The sequence below is a fragment of the Chiloscyllium plagiosum genome, chromosome 24 (genome assembly GCF_004010195.1).
Source record: "Chiloscyllium plagiosum isolate BGI_BamShark_2017 chromosome 24, ASM401019v2, whole genome shotgun sequence".
Taxonomy (NCBI): domain Eukaryota; kingdom Metazoa; phylum Chordata; class Chondrichthyes; order Orectolobiformes; family Hemiscylliidae; genus Chiloscyllium; species Chiloscyllium plagiosum.
The window spans coordinates 4,884,046-4,895,447 of record NC_057733.1 but is presented as its reverse complement, the minus strand read 5'-3'; the positions used below and the strand labels follow the sequence as shown (position 1 = coordinate 4,895,447).

The 11,402-nt window shown below is 44.0% G+C and overlaps 1 protein-coding gene across 1 annotated transcript in view; it reads right to left on the bottom strand.

The window, feature by feature from the left end:
• The window catches only part of pabir2 (PABIR family member 2), a 35,576-nt gene that overhangs the window by 17,409 nt on the left and 6,765 nt on the right, over nucleotides 1-11,402 (bottom strand). Inside the window, exon 2 of the mRNA XM_043714349.1 lies at nucleotides 3,817-3,895. Coding sequence (XP_043570284.1) covers nucleotides 3,817-3,895 — 79 coding nt within the window. The remainder of the gene's footprint in view (nucleotides 1-3,816; nucleotides 3,896-11,402) is intronic.

Sequence of the window (11,402 nt, the reverse complement as noted above, 5' to 3'; positions counted from 1 at the left end):
TTCCAGCAACACATTTTCAGCTCTGATCTCCAGCATCTGCAGTCCTCACTTTCTCCTCAAAGACAGGAGTAATATCCCAACAATTAAGGAGAGTCAGGGGCAGAGTTGAGTATAGTAGCCATTACAAAAGAGAAAGTGGTAGAAAAGCTAAAAGGTGTAAAAATTGATAAATCTCCGAGCCCCAATGGGCTGCATCCTAGAGTTCTGAGGGCTGAGGAAATAGTGGAGGCATTGGTTGTGATCTTTCAAAAATCACTGGAGTCAGGGAAAGTCCCAGATGATTGGAAGATCGCTGTTGTAACCCCTTGTTCAAGAAAGGATCAAGACAAGAAGTGGAAAATTATAAACCGACTAACCTAACCTCAATTGTTCGTAAAATATTAGAATCCATCATTAAGGATGAGATTTCTAAATTCTTGGAAGTGCAGGGTCGGATTAGATCAAGTCAGTATGGATTTAGTCAGGGGAGGTTGGGCCTGACAAACCTGTTAGAGTTCTTTGAAGATGTATCAAGTAGGTTAGACCAAGGAAACCCAGTTTCTAGACTTCCAAAAGGCCTCTGATTGGGCACCTCACAGGAGGCCGCTGAGTAAGTTGAGAGCCCATGGTGTTTCAGGTAAGCTACAGGCATAGATTGAGGATTGGCTGTCTGACAGAAGGCAGAGAGTTGGGATAAAAGGTTCTTTTTCGGAATGGCAGCCAGTGACAAGAGGTGTCCCGCAGGGTTCAGTGTTGTGGCCGCAGCTGTTCACTTTATATATAAATGATCTGGATAAAGGGACTGGGGGCATTCTGACAAAGTTTGCCGATGATACAAAGTTCGGCGGACAGACAGGTAGTACTGAGGAGGTGGGACGGCTGTAGGAAGATTTAAGACAGTTTAGGAGAGTTGTCCAGGAAATGGTTGATGAAATTCAACGTGAGCAAATTCATAAAGCCAAAGTAAGGGGTCTGGGAGTGCTAGTCCAGGATTCTCTAAAAGGTTAACTTGCAGGTTGAGTCCGTGATTAAGAAAGCGAATATAATGTCATTTATCTCAAGAGAGTTGGAATATAAAAGCAGCAATGAGCTTCTGAGACTTTATAAAGCTCTAGTTTGGTCCCATTTAGAATACTGTGTCCAATTTTGGGCCCCACACCTCAGGAAGGACATACTGGAACTGGAGCGTGTCCAGCAGAGATTCACATGGATGATCCCTGGAATGGTAGGCCTAACATACGATGAAAGTGGTGGATCCTGGGATTGCATTCATTAGAGCTTAGAAGGTTTTGGGGAGATCTATTAGAAACTTGCAAGATAATGCCAGGCTTAGAAAGGGCGGAGGCTGGGAAGTTGTTTCTGTCAGGTGGGGAGACAAGGACCAGTGGGCACAGCCTTAGAATTAGAGGGGGTCGATTTAGAACGGAAATGAGGAGACATTCCTTCAGCCAGAGAGTGGTGGGCCTGTGGAATTCATTGCCACAGAGCACAGTGGAGGCCGGGACGTTAAATGCCTTCAAGGCAGAGATTGGTAAATTCTTGACCTCGCACAGAATTAAGGGCTATGGGGAGACCACGTGTAAGTGGAATTGAAACGCCCATCAGCCATGATTGAATGGCGGAGTGGACCCAATGGGCCAAACGGCCTTACTTCCACTCCTATGTCTTATGGTCTAATCCCACGCCTCCGTATTTTGTGCAAGAGCCTACCATGGGAACCTTATCAAACGCCTTACTGGAAGTCCACTTAACAACCAATCAGCATCCTGTTTCTGAAACATTATAGAGTATTATTCTCTTTGAAATTTGCTACTCCTGCATCTATCCTGATGACTGCAAGGTGAAAAGCTTTCATGGCATTTCCTTTTTTCAACAATTCTCAAAGTTAGAATATTTAATTAGTTCATATTGGTATTTACTAAAAAGAGTCAAAACATTAGTAGAAGCAGGTATAGTAGAGATAATGGATAGATTGGAAACTGAAAGGGCAGGAGGTACTGAAAAGGGTAGCTATGCTCAAAGTGGATATGTCATCTGGCGTGGATAGTTTAGAGACCAGATTGCTATAGGAAGTGGGATTGGAGGTCACAGGAGGGCTTGTCCCGGTCTTCCTTAGATATGGAGGAGAAGCCCGAGAACCGAAGTGTGGTAAATGTGACACCCATTTACATGGATGTGTCTGCAGACATTATGGTACAGATAAAATGTAATACAAGGAAGTGACAGAAGAAATCGGGAGAAATAATATTGTCCTAAACAGTGCAGAGACAGAGTTGCCTAGGAGCTTATCCAAATAGATCTTTGAAGGCAGAAGAATGTATTGGGAGAGAGTCAGCAATTTTGGGTTTTATAAATAAGTTTATTGCTTGAAAGGCAGGGAAATTACGTTCAGTAGAAACATAGAAAATAGGAGCAGGAGTAGGCCATTCAGCCCTTAAAACCTGCTTTGCTACTCAAATAATCATGGCTGATCATCCTATTTAGTTTCCTAGTTCACAGACTCCTGGCCTCCTCGGGGAAGCCCAGCATGGACTCCCTGTTTTAGAAAGACTGGAATGCTGAACTTTTGCCTTTATTTCTTTGTTTTTCTAATTTATACCTGCGATTTTGTCCCTAGGTCTGTTTATATCTAAGATAGCACGGGAAATGGCAACTTTGTACACTTTTCATTGTACTCTTGTATGTGTGTATTTGAGTACATATGACAATAAACCTAATTCTAATTCTGCTTTCATTCCACAATCTTTGATCTCGTCAGACTAAGAACTACACCTATCTCCTTCTTGAAAAACATTCAATGTTTTGTCTTCAGCCGCTTTCTGTGGTGGAGAATTCTATCGGCTCACTGCTCTACAAGTGAAATAATTTCTCATCCTACTCCAAACAGCCTGCCCAAATCCTTAGCCTGAGTGTCCTGGACTCTCCTACCATGGGAAACGTCCTTCCTCTGTTTACCCTTTCTAATTCTGCTGGAATTTAAAACTTTTCTATGAGATCCCCCTTCATTCTTCTAAACTCCAGGGAATATAATTCTAACCAAACCAGTCTCTTCATAAATCCATCTTGCTTTCCCAGGAATCAGCCTGGTAAGTCTCCAGTGCACTCCCTTCATAGCCAGAACAACCGTCCTCAGAAAAGGAGAACAAACCTTCGCACAATACTCCAGGTATATCTCACCAATTGTACAATTGCAGCAAAACAATCTGTGCAACTACAGTCAAAGAGAAACAACTTCACTCAGAAGACTGAATTTTTCAGAATTCTCGATTCCACAGTATGTGGATGCTCCGTTGTTCAGTATATGCAATGCTGCAATAAACAGATGTTCAATCTAATATAAGGATATGGGAAGGGCGGCAGGAGAATGAAAATGAGGCAGAAGATGATATTAAATCAGAGAGCAGGCACATGGAGCCATGTGATTTATACCTGCTGTTGTTTCTTGTGCTCTGATGTTAACGATAGTTCCCAATGCTATTGGTCAATGCTTTAATTTGACATATAGAAAAAAGACAGCTCCAACTTTTCTCCTGCTGCTTACCAATAATTGCAGTTAACAGTTACCTCTTCCTGATCTAGCTGTACTAGTAAATTCCCAGGTATCAACAGCTTTATTGTCATAGCAATAGGTTTATGGTAAATTATATAATCCATGGCAAAAAGTAGGAAGAGAACTAGCGATGAGGTTGAGTCACAAATGTCCAGCAGATTTACCTCCATTTCAGACACATGATTCCATCAGGACTGTTTACAACTTCATGGTGTTAACACAACGTTAACCCACTAACCCACCCACCCACCCACACACACACTCCCCCACCCACGGTTTGTCTTTACCTGACTGTGCCGATTCACAATAGTGGTGCTGTTTCTCCGATTGCGCAGGACATCGGGTTGAAAAACCTGAGCACTGTCACTAAAAAAAGCCAAACAGAAATCATAAATATGGTTTTCATTAGCATCAGACAGCACGCCTCATAGGATAGGCTCAAGGTTCAGCTATTGGTTTTAAAATACTGTGTGCTCATTACTGCTTATAAAGAAATCAGAATTGAAGTGTAGTTAAGATGCTAATCAGCTTCTTAATGAAATCATGTTCCAAAATTAATGACAATAATTAAACAGTTGTTAAATTCTCCAAATTCAACATATTCAATCAGTTTGGGGCTGCAGTCAAGAATGCCAATGGGTGGGTGAACATTATTGCAAAACCTCAGCTTACCACCACGAGCTCAAGGGTAAGAAGGAATGGGCAACAAAAGCTGGCTGAGCCAACGAAGCCCAGGTACCTTGAATGAATAATAAAAAAGTCACCAAACTCTACGGTTCTCCGGTTAACCCTCACACTGAGTACTGAGTCCAGTCCTGGCTGGATCCACTTTGAATACAGAGACATGGATTTCACAGAGGCAAGGTTGCAGGGTTTAGATCTTTTAAAAAGAACAGGGAGAGGTGTGAGAGGAGGGGGAGTAGCATTGTTAATTAGAAAGTCATCACAGCTACAGAAAAGCAGGTTGTTCAGGAGCGTTTGTGTACGGAGTCAGTATGGGTGGAAGTCAGTAACAGGAAAGGAGCAATCATTTTATTGGGAATTTTCTATAGACTCCCCCCCCCCCCCCCCCCCAATAGCAGCAGAGAGATGGAAGAACAGATTGGACAGCAGATCTTGGAAAGGTGCCGATGTAACAGGGTTGTTGTTATGGGTGAATTCAACTTTCCCAATATTGACTGGAACCTCCTCAGTGCAGATGGTCTGGATGGAGCCGATTTTGTCAGGTGTGTCCAGGAAGGATTCCTGACTCAATATGTAGATAGGCGGTGGGGGGGGGGGGGGAGCGCATATTGGACAGGAGCTGTGGAGTATAAATTGGGAACAATTATTCTCCGGGAAACGCACAACAGAAATGTGGAGGCTATTTAAGGAGCAATTGTTACGAGTTTTGGATATCTTTGTCTCACTGAGACAGGCAAGGAATGGTAAGGTGGAGGAGCCTTGGATGACAAGAGCAGAACAGCTTCTCGTCAAAAGGATGAAGGAAGCTTACTTAAGGTTGAGGAAGCAAGGATCTGGCACAGCTTTAGAGATTACAGGGGTAGCTATGAATGACCTCAAAAATGGACTGAGGAGAGCTAGGAGGGGGCACGAAAGTCTTGGAGGGAAGGATTAGGGAAAACTCAAAGGTACGTGAGGAATAAGAGAATGATCAGAGAGGGTCGGGCCGATCAGGAATAGTAGAGGGAACTTATGCCTCGAATCTGAAGAGGTAGGGGAGGCCCTTAATGAGTTTTTTTGTTTCACTATTCACCAGAGAGAGACGGACCTTGTTGATAATGAGAACACCTGGACCAGGTTAATAGGCATGGACAGACTGATATGGAGAAAGTAGATGTGCCGGAAATTCTGAGAAGCATCAAGATAAATAAGTCCCCAGGGCCAGACAAGGTTTTTCCAAGGTTCCTATAGGAAGTGAGGAATGAGACTGCTGCACCTCTGGTGATGATCTTTGCATCCTCACTCTCCACAGTAGTACAACCAGTTGATTGGAGGGAGGTGAAAGTTGTTCCTCTTTTCGAGAAAGGGAATAGGGAAATCCCTGGGAATTACAGACCAGCCTGTCTTACATCTGTGGTGAGCAAGGTACTGGAAAGGAATCTGAGAGACAGGATTTATGACTATTAGGAAAAACATAGTTTTATTGATAGTCAGTATGGCTTTGTGAGGGATAGATTATGCCTCACAAACCTTATTGAGTTCTTTGAAGTCATATCAAGTCAAGTTGACAAAGGTCAAGCAGTGAAAATGGCATATATGGTTTTCAGTAAGGCATTTGATAAGGTTCGAGCTGGAAAAGTGCAGCAGGTCAGGCAGCATCCAAGGAGCAGGAGAATCGATGTTTCGGGCATGAGCCCTTCTTCAGGAATCCTGAAGGGCTCATGCCGGAAAAGTCGATTCTCCGGCTCCTTGGATGCTGCCTGACCTGCTGCGCTTTTCCAGCAACACATTTTCAGCTCTGATCTCCAGCATCTGCAGTCCTCACTTTCTCCTATTTGATAAGGTTCCCCATGGTAGACTTATTCAGAAAGATAGGAGCTATGGGATATAGGGAAATTTGGCTGTCTGGATACAGAATTGGCTGGCTGAAAGACGACAGTGAGTGGTAGTGGATGGAAAGTATTCCACCTGAAGGTCAGTGACCAGTGGTGTCCTGCAGGGATCTGTTCTTGGCCCTCTGCTGTTTGTAGTTTTTATAAATGACTTGGATGAAGAAGTGGAAGGGTGGGTTAGTAATTTTGCCGATGACACAAAGGTGGGGGGTGTTGTAGATAGTGTCGAGGGCTGTTGCAGGCTACAAGAAGACATTGAGGTAAAAACAATGACTGCAGATGCTGGAAACCAGATTCTGGATCAGTGGTGCTGGAAGAGCACAGCAATTCAGGCAGCATCCGACGAGCAGCAAAATCGACGTTTCGGGCAAAAGCCCTTCATCAGGAATAAAAGGATTCCTGATGAAGGACTTTTGCCCGAAACGTCGATTTTGCTGCTCGTCGGATGCTGCCTGAATTGCTGTGCTCTTCCAGCACCACTGATCCAGATACAAGAAGACATTGACAGGATGCAGAGCTGGGCTGAGAAGTGGCAGATGGAGTTCAACCTGGATAAATGCGAAATGATTCATTTTGGAAGGTCAAATTTGAATGCAGAACACAGGGTTAAAGACAGGATTCTTGGCAGTGTGGAGGAACAGCGGGATCCTGGGATCCACGTACATAGATCCCTCAAAGTTGCCACCCAAGTTGATAGGGTTGTTAAGGCGGCCTATGGTATTTTGGCTTTCATTAACAGGGGGATTGAGTTTAAGAGCCACAAGGTTTTGCTGCAGCTCCATAAACCCTGGTTATTCCACATTTGGAATATTGTGTCCAGTTCTGGTCGCCTCATTATAGAAAGGATGTAGATCCTTTAGAGAGGGTGCAGAGGACATTTACCAGGATGCTACCTGGATTGGAGGGCGTGTCTTATGAAAAGAGATTGTGTGAGTTCAGGCTTTTCACACTGGAGAGAAGGAAAAGGGGTGACTTGATAAAGGCGTACAAGGTAATGAGAGGCATAGAGTAGATAGCCAGAGACTTTTCACCAGGGCTTGTCACGAGGGATCATAATTTTAAGGTGATTGGAGGAAGATAAAGGGGAGATGTCAGAGGTAGGTTCTTTATGTAGGGAATGATGAACTTATGGAATAAATTGCCAGCAGTGGTTGTAGACATTAGGGACATTCAAGTGACTGGTGGACAAGACATGGACAGCAGTAAATTAAGGGGTGTGTAGGTTAGGTTGATCTTAGGTTAAGATAAATGCTCGGCACAATATCGTGGGCCGAAGGGTCTGTACTGTGCTGCACTGTTCTCTTCTATGAATAATAGAAGTGTTAGGGTGCAAAGGAGGTCATTCAGCTCATCACATCTGCATTTTAACTAAATACTGATCGCTTGTCTTTTCCCTGTAACTCTGAACATATTTTAAATGGAAACAAATATCCAATGCCCTTTGGAATGCCTCATCTGAACCAGCCTCCACCTGACACCCAGATAGTGCACAAGGTCATAGAGATATACAGCATGGAAACAGACCTTTGGTCCAACCCGTCCATGCCAACCAGATATCCCAACCCGAACTAGTCCCACCTGCCAGTACACGGACCATATTCCTCCAAACCCTTCCTATTCATATACCCATCCAAATGCCTTTTAAACGTTGCAATTGTACCAGCCTCCACCACTTCCTCTGGCAGCTCATTCCATACACGTACCACCTTCTGTGTGAAAAAGTTGCTCCTTAAGTCCCTTGAATATCTTTCCCCTCTCACCCTAAAACTCTGCCCTCTCATCCTGGACTCACCCACCCCAGGGAAAAGACTTTGCCTATTTACCCTATCCACGCCCCTCATAATTTTGTAAACCTCTATAAGGTCACCTCTCAGCCTCCGAGGCTCTAGGGAAAACAGCCCCAGCCTGTTCAGCCTCTCCCCATAGCTCAAATCCTCCAACCCTGGCAACATCTTTTCTGAACCCTTTCAAGTTTCACAACATCCTTCCTACAAGGAGGGAGACCAGAATCGCACACAATATTTTAAAAGCAGACTAACCACTGTCCTGTACAGCTGTAACACGGCCTCCCAACTCCTACACTCAATGCTCTGACCAATAATGGAAGGCATACCAAACGCCTCCTTCACTATCTTAACTATCTGCGACTCCACTTTCAAGAAACTATGAACTTGCACTCCAAGGTGTTTTTGTTCAGCAAAACCCCCGAGGACCACTAAGTATATAAGTTCTGCCTTGATTTGCCTTTCCAAAATACAGCACCTCACATTTACCTAAATTAAACTCCATCTGCCACTCCTCGGCCCATTGATCTTGCTGATCAACTGTTAAAGAAATTAATTCTAATTCCTTAAAATGATCAAAGTTGCCGAAAATAATTCAAGTGTGGTTTACAGTGGCATGATATTGAACTCTGTATTCAGTTCTATCCACTGGTGCTGAAGGAGACATAACTCAAATCAATAAAACCATTCACAAAAATGTAATTGGAACAAAACCAAAGACAGTCCTTTTAACAAACTCAAAACCAGACACTGAGTATAGAACAAAGTTAATTCCATCTATGCTTTCCCAATACAGCATCGTAAATCTTAAAGTGCTAAATTCCTACACAACGTCCCACTCACTCACCCACCAATCAGTCACGGAAAACTTTAACCTTTTTATTCTTTCATCGGATCTGGACATCACTTGCTAGACCAGCGTTTATTAACCCTGTAAAGAATGCAGCTACTTTCCCTGGGGAACATCAGTGGACCAGATAGATAAACCGCCAAGTCAAAATCTAATGTTTGAATCCCTCAACATTTCTGTAACCATCTCCAAACTCTAACATAGAAACAGGAGTAGACCATTCAGCCCGTCGAGCCTGCTGTGCCACTCATTCTGATCACATCTGATTATCCAACTCAATAGCATGTTCCCACTATTTCCTCATATTCATTGTGGGCGACATGGTGGCACAGTGGTTAGCACTGTTGCCTCACAGCACCAGAGACCCGGGTTCAATTCCCAACTCAGGCAGTTTGCACATTCTCCGTGTCTGCGTGGGTTTCCTCTGGGTGCTCCGGTTTCCTCCCACAATCCAAAAATGTGCAGGTCAGGTGAATTGGCTATGGGAAATTGTCCCATAGTGTTAGGTGAAGGGGTAAATGTAGGGGAAAGGGTCTGGGTGGGTTGCGCTTTGGCGGATCGGTGTGGACTTGTTGGGCCGAAGGGCCTGTTTCCACACTGTAAGTAATCTAATCTAATCTTTGATCCCATTTGCCCCAAATGCTATATCCAATTCCTTCTTGAAATGATACAATGTTTTGGTCTTGATTTCTTTTTGTGGTCGTTAATTCCACAGCATTACCACTCTCTGGGTAAAGAAATCTCTCACCATCTCAGTCCTGAATGATTTACCCCATATCTTCAGATTGTGACCCATTGCTCTAGACTCCCCTGCCTTCAGAAACATCTTTCCTGCATCTACCTTGACTAGCTCTGTTAGAGTTTTATAGGTTTCTATGAGATTCCCTCCCATTTTTCTGAACTGCAGCAAATGTAATTCTAACCGATTCATTCAATCTCTCCTAACACCTCCCTCTGCCAGACCAGGAATCACACTAGTAAACCTTCACTATACTCCCTCCATAGCAAAAACATTCCTGCTCAGATGACATCAAAACTGCACACAATGCTCGAGGTGTGGTCTCACCAAGGCCTGTACAATTGCAGCACGACATCCCTGCTCCTGTACTCGAATCCTCTCGCTATGAAGGCTGCTGAATGTCATTTGTCTTCTTCATCGCCTGCTTCACCTGTATACTTACCTTCAACAAGAGGTGCACAAAGATACCCAGGTCTCATTGCACATTTCCCTCTCTCAATTCACAGCCATTCAAATATAAGCTGTCTTCAGCTTATAACCTGACTTTAATCCACATATTATATCTTTCATGCAACTGCCCACTCACTCAACTTTTCCAAACCACACCAAAGCATCTCTACACCTTCCGCACAGCACAAACCCTAGCAGCTTTGTGTCTTCTGCAATTCTGGGGATATCACACTTAGCTTCCTTATCAAAATCATGAATGTAATTTGTGAATAGCTGGGGTCCTGTCACTGATCCTTGTAGTACCCCACCAGTCACTGCCTACCACTTGGAAAAAGACCCATTTATTCCTACACTTTGTTTCCTGTCTGCCAAACAGTTTTTTATCCATCTCAACACACTACCTTCCAACCCCATGTGCTTTACAGACTAAACTCTATGTGGAACTTTGTCGAAAGCCTTCTGCAATTCCAAACAAACCACATCCCCTAGCTCTCCTTCATCAAATCCACTAGTTATATCCTCAACAGATTCCAGCAAATTTGTCACGTATGACTTTCCATGCTTCCCTTGATTACATTGCTTAAGCATGCCCCTCATTTCACTCCTACCAACAGAAGCTATAACTTCAACAGTCTGAAATCCCTGCTCTGCAATACCATCCTTATCCCTTCAACTCCATCAAACTCCTTCGACCTCAACTTCCTCTACCTTGTAGCTGTCACTATTCTGCTTTTGCTCTCAACCCCTTCATCTCCCCAGCAAATCCATCTGACCTTCCAAACCCAAACACCAATACTGCCCTCAGTTATAGAGTCATAGAGACGTACAGCACGGAAACAGAGCCTTCTGTCCAACTAGTCCATACCAACCAGATATCCCAACCTAATCTAGTTCCACCTGCCAGCACCCAGTCCAAACCATTCCTATTCATCTACCCATCCAGATGCCTTTTAAATGTTGCAATTGTATCAGCCTCCACCACTTCCTCTAGCAGTTCATTCCATACTCGTACCACCCTCTGCGTGAAAAAGTTTTCCCTAAACCTATGCCCTCTTGTTCTGGACTCCCCCACCCCAGGGAAAAGATTTTATCTATTTATCCTTTCCATACCCTTCATGATTTTATAAACCTCTGTAAGGTCACCCCTCAGCCTCCGACGCTCCAGGTAAAACAGCCCCAGCCTGTTCAGCCTCACCCTATACCTTGAATCCTCCAACCCTGGAAACATTCTTGTAAATCTTTTCTGAGCCCTTTCAAGTTTCACAACATCTTTCGATAGGAAGGAGACCAGAATTGCATGCAATATTACAAAAGTGGTCTAACCCAATGTCCTGTACAGCCACAACTCCTGACCAATAAAGGAAAGCATAGCCACAACATACTTCGATGTTGTGGCTATTACGGAGACATGGGTAGAACAGGGACAGGATTGGCTGTTGCAGGTTCCAGGGTTTAAATGTTTTAGTAGGGTCAGAGGTGGGGGTAAAAGAGGGGG